This window comes from Podarcis pityusensis (genome assembly GCF_964106645.2).
Source record: "Podarcis pityusensis genome assembly, chromosome: 12".
In the NCBI taxonomy this organism is placed as follows: Eukaryota; Metazoa; Chordata; class Lepidosauria; order Squamata; family Lacertidae; genus Podarcis; species Podarcis pityusensis.
The window spans coordinates 14,496,383-14,515,447 of NC_138037.1; the positions used below are offsets into that span (position 1 = coordinate 14,496,383).

At 40.9% G+C, this 19,065-nt stretch overlaps 1 protein-coding gene and 2 long non-coding RNA genes across 14 annotated transcripts in view; all 3 read left to right on the forward strand.

The window, feature by feature from the left end:
* LOC308459224 overlaps window positions 1-19,065 on the forward strand; it is a 300,770-nt gene that overhangs the window by 217,990 nt on the left and 63,715 nt on the right. The gene's annotated exons all lie outside the window — the stretch shown is intronic.
* ZMYND11 (zinc finger MYND-type containing 11) overlaps window positions 1-19,065 on the forward strand; it is a 102,413-nt gene that overhangs the window by 46,915 nt on the left and 36,433 nt on the right. For 11 of the 12 annotated variants that reach the window (XM_080974099.1, XM_080974095.1, XM_080974105.1 and 8 more), the window contains 2 exons: window positions 2,933-3,067; window positions 14,532-14,691. In XM_080974099.1, coding sequence (XP_080830225.1) covers window positions 2,952-3,067; window positions 14,532-14,691 — 276 coding nt within the window. In that variant the 5' untranslated portion in view covers window positions 2,933-2,951. The remainder of the gene's footprint in view (window positions 1-2,932; window positions 3,068-14,531; window positions 14,692-19,065) is intronic. The other variant, XM_080974104.1, reaches the window with a different exon arrangement.
* Window positions 14,698-18,402, forward strand: LOC308459215. Its single transcript, XR_013977908.1, has 2 exons — window positions 14,698-17,787; window positions 17,991-18,402. It is a non-coding gene; the product is annotated as an uncharacterized lncRNA (long non-coding RNA).

The window sequence follows — 19,065 nt, forward strand, 5'->3', positions numbered from 1 at the left end:
AAATTTAAGTATTAAGTCATAAGGTGACCACCAAGTCCCTGGGCTCATAACCCCAAAGAACACACCAAGGAATGAGAGGTGCTCTTTAGCTTGGGCTGGTTCGGATCTTGTGCGCTGCAAAAGCCATATTCAGATCCTGGAATAAATATAGACTGTGAACAGTGCTCCTATTGTAGAGTAGAATTCTTACTTTATTCTAAATACACCTCTTGTTTTGCTGTAAGCATTCTAATTCTAGTATTACACCAGAGGGCTTCATAGTTAGGACACTCATTGGTGTCTAGAATAAACTGCATATATGTTAATAACCTGCCGTTTATCAACAGTTTCTTACTCTGAAAGTGGCACCGTTAAACGAAGTTATGTAGTGATCGAAATGCAGGATTAATCTTTTTAAAAGGGGGGATTCTAGCCTGTAACGGCCCTGTGGGCGATTTGTGGCTTATCTGTACCTTTTGCCTGCTGCTTCTGGAAATTTTTTGTAAACAATGCCAGCTGCTTGTTATGTTCTTGTTTATAGTTAGATGGATGGGCAAATTGCAGCATGGGGCCGGCGGGGTGTGTGTGGATAAAGAGGGATTTATTTATTTTTAAGTCTAATTGAAAACGATTGGGCTCTAAGCATTTTGCACACTTTTTTTTTTAAAAAAAGAAAAAGATGATGCTTTAAATGCTAAGTTCTGCATTTAAAGCAGGAATTCCATTGCCACTGACTTTATTATTCCTAATAATTTATATGCTCATATTAATGGGCAGGAGAGACTTTACAGTAAAATCCTTCCAGAAGGTTTATAGTTGCATTAGGGTTGGGGAGAAAAAGTCTCTCCTGCACTGCCAACTCCTTAGATTGCTTGTGGAGTCTCTCCTCAGAATTTCAAACAGACAATCCTACTCTCCTATTGGAGAGACGTCTCCTATTGGAAGGGACGCGGGTGGCGCTGTGGGTTAAACCACAGAGCCTAGGACTTGCTGATCAGAAGGTCGGCAGTTTGAATCCTCGCGATGGGGTGAGCTCCTGTTGCTTGGACCCTGCTCCTGCCAACCTAGCAGTTTGCAAGCACGTCAGAAGTGCAAGTAGATAAATAGGTACCGCTCCAGTGGTAAGGTAAACGGCATTTCCGTGTGCTGCTCTGGTTCGCCAGAAGCGGCTTAGTCATGCTGGCCACATGACCCGGAAGCTGTACGCCGGCTCCCTCAGCCAATAAAGCAAGATGAGCGCTGCAACCCCAGAGTCAGTCATGACTGGACCTAATGGTCAGGGGTCCCTTTACCTTTACCTATTGGAAAGAATGTCCAAACTGAGTTGGAGGGTAGGGAACAGGTTATCCTGAGGAGTTGAAGACATTCATTGTCCGGGGTCTGATTTCCGCCTAGGAAATGTTGATAAGACCAAGATGTTATGTGTTACGGTGAACATCATGTAGGTTTACTGTAAAATAGGCACAGACAGCTTTGGTCCCCTTAGATTCTAACGGCAGTGCATTCCCCTCTCAAGGGACGTCATCCTCTCCTTAATATTAGTAAGAGACCATATTGTGGTTACAGGTAACGTGTAGAACTTCATTTTCTTAGGGTGGAAAAGTGTGGTGGACTTCAGGAAATCCTGGTACCTGTGACCTCTGATATTACTAACTTTCTATATGTTAAGGGTTATTTCAAAATATTTCTTGTTTGTTTCATTACTTCGCTCTTGAAATTCTTGTATTGAGGGGAAGTGATCGATTAGACAAAATAAAAGAGAATTTATTTGAGTGGCCATGTATGTGACAGCCCACAGGCTGAACCCAGCACATGAAGCAATTATATCTGACCTTCTGGCGCCTCACCAATTTAAACAGGGTTTTCCCACAGTTTCATTTTTGGTGAAATGAAAAGTGATTTCAATTATTATTATTTAAATATTATTATTAATACTTATTAAGTTTGTATGCCATCCTTCATCTGTAGATCTCGGGGAGGTTTACAGCGTAAAAATACAAGATAAGAACACAATATACATTTATATAAAAAAAAGAATAAACCAAACCAATAGCCCCTCTCCCCCCATCCTCTCCCACAAACACATTTAAAGGGATATAGGATGTTTCATGCTGTAAGAAATGTAGATATCTACCCCTTTAATGTTATCTTTCTTGGATTTTGCAACATGCAAATATTATTTGTATATAGTGCAGAAATCCTGTGGCCCTACAGACGTTGTGGGACTCCTTCTTCTATCTGTCCAGTCAGCATGTGGGATGATGGGAGTTGTAGTCCAGCAACATCTTAAGGTGCAGAGGCTCCTCATACTTGGTGTAATGGCTGCCCCCCAAGTTTGTGACGCTCATTTGACATCAACACAAAACGGAGCCTTTACAACCCGAAACCGAGCCCTTTAGTGTCATTGGCCCAGTCCTGTGGAATGATCTTTCAACAGAGATCCTATATTAAGCTTTAAAAGTTTGCTGAAAATTTTGCTTTGCCTCCAGACTTCTGCAGGCAATTAAGAAAAAACAAAGCTGTAATAGTTAGCTGGTGGTCTGTTTTAAAATTGTGTGTGTGTTTCCTCCCGCCTTGAGTGTATATAATTTGTTACTTTTAATGAAATTGTGGCGTGCAAGTATTTTTGTAAATACAGTGCCTGACCTCTGCTACATGGCAGAAACTTTATTATGGAGCCAGACTATTTCTGAGGACAGGAGAGTTAGTTTGTGCAGTAAAAAAGCATATCCTGGGCATTATCTCTGGAGAATAAAACTTTGCTCTATCTGTATACCAAGAGTTTGAAACCACACATATAGAGCTTGCATTAATAGAGCTTATAAAACAAATAACCTCCGAATCAGATTGTTGCAGTTAACATAATTTCCCTCATAATCTTACTTGTGGCAGGTGCAATATAATCACCATGTAATCTATTTTATAATTCATTATTGTTATTTTTCCACTGCAGTTGAACAAGTAAAGGGGTCATGGCACGCTTAACGAAAAGGCGTCAGGCAGATACAAAAGCTATCCAGCATCTTTGGGCGGCTATAGAAATCATCCGAAACCAGAAGCAAATTGCTAACATTGACCGTATTACGAAGTAAGTGTCATTTAAATACTACTAATTAAAATAAAAATGGTGTGACCCAATGAGAAGGTGTCAGCAATAAAAATGGAGTAGCACAGAAACATTTTTGCCATATAATATATATATTATTCTCTCATATGAATCTGTGTGCTCTTGTACTCTATATTTCAAGTCATGGACCATGAGTTTGAAAAAGGAAACGGTTGTGTTGAATTGAAATTGACCTGTGGACTGTCTTGTCCAGTCTCCTGCCATTAATAGCACCTGACACATGATAGGAAGATGGAAAAAGTTGTTCTCAAGTGGAAAATAATATCCCTACTAAAAAGATTGTGTAATAATGGTGGTATTCAATCCTAGTTATACTTGTAATAGACCCACCAAAGTTAATGCACATGACTAACCTAGGTCTATTAATTTCAATGGGTCTACTCTGAGTAAGTTGACTACAACCCTATATAGTAAAAGGTTTTCAATCTTTAAAACAAAAACAAATAACTCTTCCTGCTTAATAACTGCATGTGAAGACTAGCTGTGGGAAATAATTTATTTGCAACTTTTATGTCCATACGAAACTCTTACTACAACCAACTCTTCTCCCTACTACAGTCATTGGCTGCATTCAGACTATAATGCCAAATCTCTAGAAAGGACCATAGCTTAATGGTAGAACAACTGTTTTGCATGTGACAGGTCCAGGTTCAATATTTGGCATCTTCAATTACAATGAGGCAGCAGTTAAAGGGAAATGCCCTCTGTGCCCCAGCCAGAGTAGACAATAATGGGCTAGCTGGAAAAATAATGTGACTTGGTGAAAGGAACTTTCTTTTGTTCCTTAGTTCATGTAGCCTGTACTCCACTATGGTTTCTGTTCCTATTTTGTGGCAACCCACATTTTGTCTTTTTACCCAAACTGGATCCACGAGTCATCATTTGATTGAATTTATCGATCTTGGTTCATGGGCAAACTTTGGCTTGTACAAACCATAGTTTCCTGGGTTCAGGTGAAACAGCAAACCGGTTTGCTGAAAACAACAAAGGGAAGCTTCCAATCTCCACTAGTGCCTGCTCCTTCTTGCAGCAGCAAACCAGTGAGTGAGTTGGCCTCTGTCTGTCTCCAGAGACAATGGAGTGTGCCTCCAGGGGTGAAGCCAAACTCCAGGAGTGAAGCCAGGCTGATGTGGTCCAAAGGAAAGAATAGCAATACTTTTGGCACCAGCTTGGCTGTAGGAGCTGCCAGAAGGAGGCATACAAGGCTAAGGAGTAAACCATACGCAACAGCAGACCATGCTTGAATAGAATAATTGTTTCATGCAGTGTGGGTGCGTCTTGCTGATACCTGCATGTCTGCTTGCAGGCACAGTGGGGTTACCACATATCATGCACCATGAATGGCTACTAAAGACAGCTTCCTGCTTTTAGATGCCACCTCTGTTAACGTCTCATAACGTGATGATGTCACATCATTTTGTTGTGGCCTCTATATAAGAAACTGGTTGCTGGTTGTCAAATGCAGGAGGTGAAGGCTCCCTGGTGAGCAAAAACCTTATTCCACTTTCAAATAGGTTTGCAGCAACCTTTTGGGCATCACTTGTTATTTTGTACGTTGAATAGTTTGTCCTGCTTTTCTGTTTAGGTTAAGAGAAGTCTAAAAATCCTAGAAAGGGTGTTTTCCTCGCAGCTAACTACACTAGCAGAAATTTGAAGTAATAATCCACAGCCATCTCGTTTTAGCAACACTGATACTTGATTTCTTAAATTCAGCTTATTTCCTGCCCCTCCTCCCTAAGGAGCCCGGGGCAGCAAACATATGAGCAATAAAACAATTAAAATATCTAAAAATGGAACTCCCAAAGGCTAGTACAAATAACGTTACTGGTGCATGGTTGCTGTACGGCAGTGAAGCAGAAGCAATGATTGGCGGCTGTCGTGTTGGTCCCAGGCTTCAGAAGGCTGCTTAGCTGCTCGAGGGACAAGAGATTTGGCTCTCAAGGGTATCTCTTTCTTCTCTCCATGAGCATCTTGTCCTCTTGCTGTTCCAACTCCCCCCTCCTCAAATACCCTTATTTGCAGCATGACTCCCATATCACTCAAGAGCCTCTACAAACTCCCTCAAATCTGAGAAGCGTGCAAACTTTCAACACAGAGCCCACCTTGTTCCTGTGCAGCAGGAGCTGGTGGTTTCTGCAGAGAACAGCAAACATATTAATTTGTCCGAGGGTAGCAAAATCTACCCTACTACTCATTTGACCAGCTAATGAAGCGGAAGACAGAGCAGTGCGTACTGATGGTATAGGAACTGAGTATTACTGTGCTGGTTATTTGAACTGGCTGTGTTCTTAATAACAGTGAATTGTTCCGTTCTGAATAACGTGATTGTTATGGCATGTCAGGGATGTGATGGTACTATTATTCTTAATGGATTTATATCGGGCGGTAAACCACCAAGTGCAGTAATTGCAGAAAAGGTGTATAAACCTGACGGCTTCTCGGTTTGCAGCACAGTCGTAACCAGAAGTAAGTCCCACCAAATTCAGTTTGGGGACTTACTCCCAGGTAAGTTGAGTTAGGATTTCTGGAGAGTTATAAACTGAGCATCGCTACTGTGTACATCAAACTAGATTGAATGAGATTTTTTTAATAAAAAAAATACCCAGCTTATTTTATTTTTAAAAAATGAATTTTACCAGCTGCTAGATTACAGACTGCACTATACACCTGGTTCTTTCTGTTTACTGTCTGGGCTTTTCCTTTGGAAGAGGAGAGTGTCTGCCTTGTGGAGGGACATTTTTGTAGGAATGCTGATTCAGCAAGTCTGAGTATTAAGTAGGCCAAACAGATAGGCCGAGGGAAGCAGTGTAATGAGATGGGAACAAAATAGCAATTTGCGAGAGATCTCGCAAAATATGAAAGCACTATTTAAGAAAGGCCATTTGAAAGTTTCCTCAAGTTTTACATGGATGGAGCAGGGAGATGGTTGGTGAATAATGCTATTGCATTCCTTGAATTTCTAACCAGTACTTTAATTTTGCATATTGCATAATAAGCGCAGAAAATGCAACAGCAGGCCAGTTTGGGGCTGATTTGCTGATATGTGTAAATGGCCTTGTTTACAGGGTATGTCTTGTTCGAATTCAGACCCCCCCTTTTTTTTACTGTCTTTCATTTTCTAATGTGGTTGACCTTGATGAAAATCCAAATCCCTCTAGCATACTTCATGTCATAACAGATTAATACTAACATAAACAAAAAATAATAAGCCATTACCATCATTAAGGAAAGATTACACTTGAATTTATCATTAACCTTGCATTCAGGTTTAGATAAGCTACATTGTTAAAAAAAAATGTTTTTCTTTTTTTGCTGAAATGTAACAATTTGGTGTCTGCTTTTCACTTTTTAAGATACTTTTTTTGGTATGGTTTTATGTTTTATTGCTGCTTTGATACAATTTTATAACATAGCGGTATATAAATATTTTGATAAATAATAAACTTGGTAGATTTTCTCATAATATCTATTTCCCCTTTTCATATTGCATTTGGCTGGCATCTTTTCATAGTTTTGTCTACGTAGAGTCCTCTAAATGATGGTTGCGTTCCATCCAGCTACCAGAGGAAAGGAGGGTGGGATAATGGGCCGTATCCAATTAACGTGTCCCATCAGCTCAAGGATTTATGCTTGCACGTGGAAAATTTCCACCCTGCAAGCGCCAACTCTAATCTTGGGTTCTCCAACTCTCCGGATAAGATTGGGGGAGGGTCGGGAGAAGAAGAGGAGCGATTCTGTTGCACACGCTTAAATCTTTGCATTGGCGGGGCACATTCGTTGGATATGTCTCAATATATTTGCTGTCTTGTTTCAGTGCTGGATAGATTTCATTAGCCTTGAAACTTGCATGTCTCATTTCAGGGGGGTTTGCACTGTAAAATTGGTTGGTGGATTGTGCTTTTTTGTTGTTGTATTGGCTTACATATTCCCAAATGTGTTGTTCTTAAAAGTTCCAGTGAAAGGGTCTGCATTTGTTGTTTGAACAGCACTTCTGAGATCACGAAATTTGATCCTAAGTACCGGTGGATCTAAAACAGACTAACGAAAACAGTAACTAATTGAGAAAAAAGCAGGAACTAATTAAGACAACACATCATTTTGGTAGTCAGGAAAGCAGAGCTGGATTCATGGAAAGCTTATCTATAATAAGGGTTGCTGCATTCAGATGTCAAACTAAAGTTTAGCTTGATGAGAATAATCCTCAGAGAAGGCTCAGGTTCCCACAATCTCCCATTCATCCAGTATAACCGTGAAAAGGAGATTGAAACTTTCATTTCCGCTCTCTGATAAATTATATGTTTATGATCTGTAGACCAAGTAAACACAACCTTGAATAAGGCATTAATTATAGTTAGCACACTGCCTGAACCCTAAACTGTGGCTCATGTTGACTTAAGGTTTGTTTAAACAAGCCAGCTTCATAATCCATTATTTGAAGTTTGCTAGTTTCAAATAAACCATGGTTAACCTTCACCACAGCTTGTCAGTTTGGATGACACACCAAGCTATGGTTAATCTAACCTGGAATCAAAAGCTGATAAACTCTTCTTCACAGGCTCATTCAAGAGGAGAGGGTAAGCATTGCATACTCAAGGTTCATTGTGAGTTGCTGTTGTCATGCAAATTGTGCCTTCATGTGAGACCTGAACCAGTCCAGTGTTAAAACTGTTTTGGTTTTGTACCATTGACTAAAGGTGTGTCTCAGGGGTGAGAAATTATTACTCCAAGAGACCTGAGTAGTTCCCCAGTAATGGGCAGCAGACTGCATGCCGTATCTGTTGACCTTTCAACTCCATGACAAACAAAACCCAGAGGGTCAGCTGGCAGAGTAAAAAATGCATTTTTTCCCCTTGAGGATGATAGCAGGAATAAATTAGCAGTTACGATGTTAAGGGAAGCCCCTTGTTGAAATCAGCTTTAAACCGATCAAAAGCCCTTTCATTTACAGAGGCAAAAATAAGATGCTGTCTTTTCTTCTGGCGTTTTTAAAAACAAACCCCTATTCATACTGTTCATTCCTTCACCATTAAGGTGAGCTGCATGAAATTGATATTCTTGTGGCTTGTTGCTTTTGGCACAAGAAACACTGGCTTTCTGTTCTTGTAACACTGTTTTTTTATTGTAAATTAAAATGTGCACCTATTTTGTCTGTACATGTATAGTTTATTCTCGTTTTGCACGGCTGCCATAACTATCATCCCCAAACATTTAATTTTGTAGTACTCTCACGAAAGCTTCTCCAGCTTCTATGGAACAGCTGCTTGGGGAATTGCAGTCTATAGGCCCAGTTTACAAGCTACTTTGCCCAAGGATTGTCTCACCTTTGCTACTGCTGCAGGGTTTACTTTCACGTAATTCAGTAAGCAAAGGATGGGGTCCAAAGGTGTTGGAGAACTCCACCTGCCTCTTGCTTTACTGTAGTCCAGAATTCTTGCACTTGGTTATATTTCCACCATAAGTAAATAATTTTTTGTTCTTTCATGCATTTAAATTGGTTTGTCCCTATAAAATTGCCTTGCTAGGATGCTATATTTCAAAATACTGAAATTGAGGTTTTTCCTTTGCTGTTTTAATTGACATTTTAAGTACACTGGTACCTCGGGTTAAGTACTTAATTCATTCCGGAGGTCCGTTCTTAACCTGAAACCGTTCTTAACCTGAAGCATCACTTTAGCTAATGGAGTCTCCTGCTGCTGCCGTGCCACCGGAGCACAATTTCTGTTCTCATCCTGAAGCAAAATTCTTAACCTGAAGCACTATTTCAGGGTTAGCGGGTTCTGTAACCTGAAGCATATGTAACCTGAAGCGTATGTAACCTGAGGTACCACTGTATAGTATTGCGCTAGTTATGTTGTTTATTTACGTATCATTTATTGTATTTTTATTTTTATTTATATGCTATTATTTTGTTTTAAGTTACATTGTAGCTTATCTGGGATATATATATATATATATATATATATATATATATATATATACACACACACACACACACACACACACCAGTATATTATGAGGAGTGGAATATAAATACTTTAAATCAATTAGGCAGTCAATGAACTTTCAATCCAGCAGGCCAAAAGCCTGCAAGAACAGAAGCATTTTGAGTAAATGACAGAAATTCTAGGTGCTACAACTGTTCCATGTGCCTGGTCCCCATTTCTGTAGTGGTGCAAAATAAGAGAAATGAAGGATCTGTAAGAAGCAGCTGCTCCAAATTATGGAAAATATGGGCAGAAGGGGGGAGTTCAGCGGCACAACTGCTTTCGTGGCTTGTGTAGGTGGGATATTCAGTCTAACCGCCTGAGCTGTAAGTTAATGGCATGTTTGAGTGTGAATGTACAGTGAATTTAATTGCTGGAACAAGCCCGCCTTATCTGCATTAAAATCATTACTTCTGACAGAACTGACCAGATAATAAGCATTATATGAGGTTGCATGTTGCCTGAGGTATTTAAAGCGTGAACAAACAGGATCACCTCTTAGGTCTGTCAACAGCTTCTGCGGAAATGTCAGGCAGATTTCAGTGTAATTCCATCTGCTGTGCATCTCTCTATCCAAGGCCATGCATATGAAGCCTTGTATTTTTAAGTAAATTAGCTATTTTTAAGGATTCCGTGCAGTGGCGTAGGCTCTCGTGTCACGTTAAACCATAGTTAATTTTTAACCGTCGTTTCACTTGAATGAACAGAACGCTAGGGCACACTTTTCAAAAGTACCCTTGCCTGCAGCGAACCGCGAGCCTAGGCTTGCTGTGTTGCCCAGACCAGAGCTCTTGGCATGTTTCTCTCTTAACATTGTGTGGTAGACAAGGTTTGTTCTTGGCTTACCACTCATGGTTTGCTCCTAGGAAACAAGCAAACCACAAGCGTGGCTCAGACCACACAATAGGAGTAGCAAAGCATGGACTTTTGATCAGGGCTCACCAACCTGCTGCTCATTTGCATTAACCATAATTAAATGTTAAATGTAGTCCAGCTGATTTTAGGCATGTGAACTGATTAACTGTATGATAGTGACTGGACTGGGAATGGTCCCTTGCGTCTTTTAAATGTAAGAGGTAACCGGATGAAATAAAATAGAACATTTTTCTTTTGGCTGAAATAGAATTTAAGCTTCCGAGGCTAGAGAAGTCTTGTTTGTACAAGTTTGAAAGCTTGCCTTTTATATTTAATATCTTTGTTGTAGTTTTTAAAATATGTAATTGAATATTGCTTGTAAAAACCACCTTGGTAGGATTCATATTCTGAAAGGTGAGCTGTATAAAAAATTGCAGTAAATAAACAAAAATTTCCACCAATGCAAACAAAATAGTAGCAAAAAAGTATAATATTTCCAGAGCAGCACTCTGTGTGTACCTTGCCCTCGTGCGGTTGTGTACAGTTTGAAAGGACTTGTTATGATGTTTATTTGAAGATAGAACTTTTTTGGGGGGGCCCACATTTTTTCCTGTAACCTGAAAACTAGTGGATTCATATGTTAGCTCCCATCGTGAGTCTGTATTGATGCCCTTGGATAGCAAGTCACTAAAGCCTCTTAGAGATATTAATGAGGTGAGGAGGCCTTGTGCATTCAGTGAATGTAGCTCAACTCTGTGTGCAGTATGTTTCATATCTGCAAAGTTTCTATTGCATGCACCAAGTGTATGATTCAACTTGCAGGCAGTGAGAGTGAGATCTTGCTGCCGCAAGGATACCTTCTGCCCTGCATGAGTTCACTGAAAGTGCAGAGCCGCCAAAATGTTCAAAAGGATTTCAGCTTCGCTTCCTCTTTTTGTGTAACGGGAATAAAAGTGACACCACAAGTGGATTGTGGTGAGGTTCAGCCAGATGAGACTGTTTTGGGGAGTGTCAGAGACATACATCTCAGTGGTTTTATTCCTTTTGTATTCTCCCGTATAAAAATACAATCAATAAATAATATAGCCATATGCGTAATGAAATTTAAATGGTAAAAACAATAGCTGGCACCTTCAGCATTCGTATTTATACAGATCTTCTTGACAGGTCGGCATTACTCGTAATTCAAATGAGTTTGCATTTTTAAGAGTTTTGAAACTTGAGGGGGCTTCCCCCCCCCCATATTGGTAAGAAACTGAGTGCGTTAGGTGCTATTTAAACCAAAAGGAATAGGTAGAGTTGCTTGTTTATATCGTAGCATTTAGAGTGAGCTTGTTCTCTTGCGCAGGATTCCTGCTGCGCAACCTTGTAGTAATCTAAATGGGTTTTGTATTCTCTGTTTGTAGATGAGTAAATCCTGAGAAGCCTGAGCTATAAATACCAGTCTACTGAGCTGTGACCTAAGTTTCTTTCCCTCTCCCTCCCTCTTTCTCTCTCTCCCTTCTGTGCCCTGTGGGCAGACAGCCTCATCTGGCCAGATCAGGAATCTAACAAGCAGATTATCAGGAAGAACCTCTTTATTTCAGCAGACAGGTCTTTATTTTAGCTAGTGGAGATTAGCATTAACTTCCCCTGCCTGAGAAGTTGCAGTGCAGACGGGTTGTTTCAGCCTCCTGGCCGCTTAAAGGCTGGTTCGGTGTCTTAGGGGAATTAACTTTGTTTCTCTGCCATGTACTTACCCATCTGCAAACATATTTGCTTTCCTCCTCCTGCCTGACTGGAAAACAGCCTAAGGAGTGTAAAATGCTTCCCAATCTGTTGACCAGAGGCTGAACGCAAATAAGTTGCCTCAGCTCCCTTCCTCCAAGGTAAGGATAATCAGATCTTTCAAGAGAACAGCTACGAGGGGTTGCTTTATCTCTGCCTGCCGTGCAAGATGGTTTCTTGCGCCCTATTAGCAGCAGAAGCCAACTCCTTGTGTTAGTAACTAACATGCGCGGGAGTTTTCTCCTTCCTTTACTTTGATAATATCCAGGACTGTCACTCTAGCGTCTTTAAGATTTCTGCTTCCCCCTCTTCCATGGCCTCTTTGCAATCACTCAATGAGAGAGGCAGCAGAGGAGGGCGACTAAAAAATGGCGGACATGCAGAAAGTTCTAGAACGTCGGCATAAACAGACAGCCTTCTGGCTCCAGTCCATTGGCTGACAGGTCTCTGCTGCTTAAGGCCAGGGGTTGGAGCCAGCACCATTTTACTTGGTTCTTATTTGAGTACCAGGAGAGCAATTGGACGTTTTCTCATGCTAAATTACACCACCACTTCAGAGTCTCCTGAAAGGTTACTTTCCTTTTCTAAAAACAAAACTGTACTGGTGTTTTACGCTGTTTTCTTCAGTAGCACTTGCCTGCCATCTTATTTTATTCTGTCTGTATACTTCTGGAATTATTATTTCTTCTTCTGCATTGAAGTTTCTCTGGCAGGAAACTGAACATCTGTAAGGTGGTTTTTTAAAAAAAATAAATTCAAAACAAAATAAAAATTGCATTGATACCTACACTAAATCAGTGCTTTTATACCTGCTTTGTTGGCTATACATAGCCATGACAATACATGCACTAAAATTCTAAGACTTGGAATCATGGATTTCCAAATTCAATTCATCTCCATTTCAGCTTTCCATTGCTTCCTCCCTGGTAAACTCAAGCCCAGTAGGTTTGGTTTGGTTTGGTTACTTCCCTTGTTATGTTGTCAGCCATTCAGAAATGTCCTTTTATTCTTAATACTGCAGTACAACCTAATTCTCTTGAAGCTTTTGTAAAGAAAGTAGCTTCCCAAACTTGGGTCTTCAGCTGTTTTTGGACTACAGTTCTCGTAATCCGTGACCACTGGTCCTACTAAGTAGGGATGATGGGAGTTATAGTCCCAAAACAGCTGGAGACCCAAGTTTGGGAAACGCTGTTCTAGGTTACCTGTCATAGGAGCTTATTACATATAGTATCCATCACCACCAAAACAACCTGTTATATCCAGTGTGGTTTTGCGCGCGCGCGTGTGTGTGTAATTTACTATGTGAAAGCATGGAATAGCCACATGTGCACTTGTGTGGAAAGAGAGAGCGAGCCCTTTAAAAGAAAGAAGCAGAAGCAGGTTCTCTCATTTAGCATTGTCTTACCATTCAGTTAAAAGAAGATATTATTGATATAATTTCTACATGCAATCAAATTGTCCAAGACTCTTCTTCTTTGGTGATCATGCATAGCCAAGTAAAATTGTCTTTCATGAATATGGTCTTAACAATATGTCTGTAAGTGACTGTGGAGGCCAATTCTGGATCCACACGTCCTTCCGCAGTGGGGACATAGGTTTCTGTGCAGTAGTCGATCATGGTGAGGATATGCCAAATGTGCCTTCCTCTTAGCTCATTTCTCTCTTTTGTCCGGAGTTTGTGCTTCTTCAAAGTCCAAGATGCCTTTGGTAGAGGCTATTCCCCAATTGGAGTGCTCACAGGCCAGTATTTCCCAATGATCTGTTCTTATACTGCATTTTTTAAAATAGATTTGCCTTGAGAGCGTCTTTAAACCTCTTTTGTTGTCCTCTGACATTTCACTTTCCTTTCTTAAATTGGGAATAGAGTAGTTGCTTTGGAAGACGATAATCAGGCATCCATACAAGACTAGAGTACGAAGAGGCTGCAATGAGGAATTAGCAAATCAGAGTAAACAACAGGATCCCTCACCCCAGTCCTCTGCTTTTAGAGGAATGTAAAGGGGGCAGCTCTCCAGTTGTCTAAATCTGCACAGTCACTGTGCATATGTTCCCTTGACAATAATACTAGACTCGGATATTTTTCTTTTCTGCCAGTTCCCATGATACATTTACCACGTGTTACCAGGGATTTGGCAAGCTTTGATTCTGCTTTGATGCTTTTCCATTCATGCTCCCAAATTGCTGGCCAGCCCATGATGAGCTGGAGGTTTCCTTTGCATTCTCCCAATAGTCATCCCCCTTAAAAGGGTTAGGCAGCTTTCCCTCAGCGCTGTTGTGCATTGGCTTGAATGAAAGTTGTTATGCTAATTGACATCATTGGCAGGTTTTTTTGTTTGTAGATCTTCAGTCTCAAATGGAGTGCTGGGTGGGTATAGGAGGTGTAATCTCATTATTGCCTTCTCTGGTGGGTAATGGCCAGTTGAAAAGGAAGACTTCTGCCGGTTCCCTTTCTACAGCAATGTGACAGTTCTTTCCTTCCCCATAAAAGCAAGACCAAACTCTCTTGCAGGAAGAGATCCTACCACGCCAGGAGCTGTAGGCTGTTTCCAGCAACGATAGTTACTTCTGATGGAAGCTTAAATGTTTTTAAGTTAGTTGTAATAGAGTTTTCTAAATCGGGAGTCCTAAAAATTATGGACTTCCTTGGTATGTATGATAACAGCGTACACGGAGTATGGAAGTGTTAATAAATGCAGAAATGATGGGTAGAAAAAACTAAAACGTGTTTCAGGATGTTTTAGACATCTCCGTATCGGAAAGTAGATGCAAACATTAAGTAAGATGCTTTTGTAAGAACTTGTTTTCTGCTCTCTTTGCAGGTATATGTCTCGGGTTCATGGTATGCACCCCAAAGAGACCACACGCCAGCTTAGTTTAGCAGTGAAGGACGGCCTAGTTGTTGAGACCTTGACAGTGGGATGTAAGGGATCTAAAGCTGGTATTGAGCAAGAAGGATACTGGCTGCCTGGAGATGAGATTGTGAGTATATTTCCCACAAGGCTTTACCTTGCATTTCCTGGTACGTTGACTTGCAATCTTGCTATTTGCAGTGCGTTCTTGCAGCTTGTGCACGGGGCCTCAGGACAGCTTGCTTTTTTTTACTTACTGGATAGAAAGATATTACCCTTCTGCAGTCTCATGTAGCTATAAGAGCTTTGGTTTCCAGCAAAGAATGTTTTAGAACAGGGGTTTCCAAATTGTGGCCCGTGTGCTGCCAGTGGTCCACAAGCTTCAACGAAGTGCTGTGTGAGAATTTGTGATTGAAGATGGCACATTCGTCACGTTAAAAATTCCTGCTGGTTTCTCATTGTATTTTTATGGCTTCATTTATTTGTTATGTTGTATTGCAATTTGAATTCCATGGAGCTCAAATTGTAATACAAAAGTATACAATGAGCAAACAATAAAAAATAAAAATAAACTTACAATTGTTACAACAGGCAGAAAAAATCATTAAGTGGTCTGGAAAGACAGATCATTGGCAATTTTCAAGTGGACCATGGGGGAGAAAGTTTGGGAACCACTGTTTTAGGACCAAACTAATTATTTCCAAGATGAGAGCCTCATAGGTGAATGAAGGAAGTTTAGCTTTATTTTTTACAAAAAACAATATACAGTCATACCTCGGAAGTCGAACAGAATCCGTTCCGGAAGTCCGTTCAACTTCCAAAAGGTTCAGAAACCAAGGCGCGGCTTCTGATTGGCTGCAGGAAGCTCCTGCAGACAATCGGAAGCCGCATTGGACGTTCTGGTTCTGAAGAACGTTTGCAAACCGGAACACTCACTTCCAGGTTTGCGGCGTTTGGGAGCCAAAACATTTGAGTTGCAAGGCGTTTGACTTCCGAGGTACGACTGTAATGGGTTTTAGCCAATGCTAGTCCTACTCAGAGTAGGCTCTTTGAAATAAGTGAAACTAAGTCATGCTCATTAACTTCAATGGGTCTACCCTGAGTAGGACCAGCACTGAATACAACCCAGTGTGTATAGATAATGTATATACATACATACATATGGGGAGATTGCTGTTCTGCTTTTGGGCTCCCCATAGCATCCGGTTGGCCACAGTGAGAACAGGATAGTAGCCTAGATGAACCATTGGCCTGATCCATCTGGTTCATCTTATGTTACTATTCTTTAGCCGTAGATTAATTTTAAGGAATGGAAGTTGGCCAGGATCAAAACACCTTCTTTAGTCTGAACATTCTAACCTGAATTCCCGCCCCCCCCCCAACAACATACCCTGTCACAAGTTCCTTTTGAATACGCTCCCCCCAGTTTCAAAGGAGGGGAGCTGCTCTTTAGGAAACCTAAGCCCAGAGCACACAGAACTTTTCGTGTAGGTTCAACGGATCCAGGCCATAGGGTTATCAGTCTTAAAATATGACACAAAAGCGGGGAGGGGGGAGAATTTTGCCAGGATGTCTAGGGATAGATGTTTGCTCTTTAATTGCCCTGTTCTGGTAGGTTATATTTGAAGCACCTAATACTGGTTGCTGTTGGCATGGGTATGACCAAGAATGGCTGTTCTTATGTTCTTTTTGCAGAAGGGTCCTGGATGAATGCCGTCAGAGGAGCTACCATGCAAGAGTTTAGGAGGCTCACTGGGTGTAGGGGTAGGATGGGGTGGTCAGTTTTTGTCCTTTAAAGTCCTGAGGATTAGGACCTCTGGGTGGGTGAGTGGCCCCCAGTTTGGCTTGCGAATCACCACAGAGACCAACCCCAAGCTCCCTTCCTTATCAGATTTATGGCATTTGGGCCATAAAAGTTGGGTGCTTTTATCTAGGATGAGTTGTTACATTCAATGAAAAATTATTACAAATCACTTGGAATAAGGCAACAGTATAGCCTGACCCAATCAGAACTTTCTAAAACATATGCTTATTTAAAACCTAATTTATATTTACTTGTACAGTATCAGTCAGTATGCCAGGACCCTGGGAAAAGATTGGCTGCTTCATCAACAAGATAATGTTGCTGTGTTAAGGTGGCCCATTTGAAAAGTTAATTCTAAATGGCTAATTTTTAGGTAAATTATGGACTCAGAAATAAGGTTACAATGCTGAATGAAGGCATTTACAAACCAGTTCCTTGAAGAATAGTAGAATGCTGGTAACCTCATGCGACAAGGACATAGCTGTCAACCTTCCCTTTTTTTGCGGGAAATGCCCTTATTCCAGCGCCGTTTCCCGCTGCTTCCCACTGCTATCCCAAATTGTTAGATATCCCGTAAACTGTCCCCGGTACAGGTGAGGCTGCTGATCCCTTATTTTCGAGGCTGCTGATCCCTTATTTTCAAATCTGAAAGTTGACAGCTATGGACAAGGATAATCGCTTAATAATAATATGATCCAATGCATGTTTACTTGGGAATAAGTTCCATTGTTTTCAGTGGGGCTCACTCCCAGGAATGTATGTATATCATTGCAGCCTACATTTAAAATGGACGCGGGTGGCGCTGTGGTCTAAACCACAGAGCCTAGGGCTTGCCGATCAGAAGGTCGGCGGTTCAAATCCCCACGGCGGGGTGAGCTCCCGTTTCTCGGTCCCTGCTCCTGCCAACCTAGCAGTTCGAAAGCACGTCAAAGTGCAAGTAGATAAATAGGTACTGCTCCAGCGAGAAGGTAAACGGTGTTTCCGTGTGTTGCTCTGGTTTGGCAGAAAGCGGCTTAGTCATGCTGGCCACATGACCCGGAACCTGTACACTGGCTCCCTCAGCCAGTAAAGTGAGATGAGCGCCGCAACCCCAGAGTCGTCCGCAACTGGACCTAATGGTCAGGGGTCCCTTTAACTCTACATTTAAAATGTTAAGGAATTATATCCATACCAGAGTAGCAGAAACCCTGCCTTAGAAAACAAAAAACAGATTTTGAAGAGCTAATTTAGCCAACCTTGCCCCAACGTGGTGATCTTCAGAGATTGTTGGACTACAGCTCCCATCATCCTTGACCGTTGGCCATGCTGGCTCTGGCTGATGGGAGGTGGAGTCCAACAACAGCTGGAGGGCACCAGGATGGGAAAGACTGATCTAGGGAAAAGAGAACAGGGTCGTTCAGGTGTAGACAGCATTTCAAAATGGTTGTATATATTTACAAGTACCTTTTGTCCCTTCATTCCATTTTTGCTTGGAGAATTTCTGCTGGTCCCTAATTCAGCTGTTAATTTTTTAAAATTAGAAACCTTAATATTCTTGACACATTTTACATGGCCTAAGACATACTACCATATCAACTTTGTGGTGCTGGACTCAAGTGTTCAGTTTGGTTAGTAATGCCCATGAGATTTGTGTCAGACATGATGTACATAGGGTTTTGTGCACTTTGCACTAAAGGATAAACAACTCCCCCCCCCCCAAGATTGCCAAAGTAATTCATACAGAAGTGCCGATATATAAATAAAGCAAATCTCCTCATCTTTCCCCAGTCTGCATAATTATTATGCTGCAGTTACTCAGGCAAAGGCACATTAGCTTTATATAGCACTGAAACACTGCCCCATCAAAATTTAAACATCTTCTGAGCTCTCCTCTGACTTTAGCATGCATTGCCCATATTCCTAGCCAGAAGGTGGTGGAGAAAGTAAACTGAGCTTTTCAGAATGCTGGAATGTACACCCAAGTATCATTTTCTGTGGATTTTCTGTGCTCGCATGGAATTGCAGAATATGTACAGTCTTGTATGCTTCTATTAAAAAGGGGGGGGGGGATCCAAGAAGGTGTGAGATTCTTTCTCTTCCCATGTACATATGGATCACATTTAAAAGGATTTTGCCCATTTATAGCTTCCACACTAATACTATTCTTGCACCACACTGCTATAGCGAAGATTAATTTAATTAAATCAATTTGGAATGCTGAGATGAAAGGTGTTGTATAAATGCAAACTTTACATATCTTCTGTAATTAATGAAGCTGATTTTTTTTTGCTTCAGTTTGTTTAATAAACACCCTGACTGACATTCATTTAGAAACTTTAACACTGTTTTCCCCCTCTTTTTAAAAAAAAAAAAATTAATTACTGCCATCACACTGCCCCCTTCCACTATCAAATGCTGTTGTTGGTACAAAAGAATGAAGACTCTTGGTTATAATTTTCACATCATTTGTTTTTCAGTTTTCATGTGTCCAAAATATTTACTGGGCATAGGCATTGTCTTTGAATGCACCAGATATACCTTTGGTTCATTGAGTTCTGATGCAGATGAGCTGCATTTTTTAAAAGAAGTTTGCTTGCATCCTTGATCCTTAGTACACTGTGATCCAGCTGCACATGTGTATAATCTCACTCACCTTGGGCCTTTAGAAAATAGGAGTAATATACAAGACGTACTCTTGTAACATGCGAAGTAACCCTGACT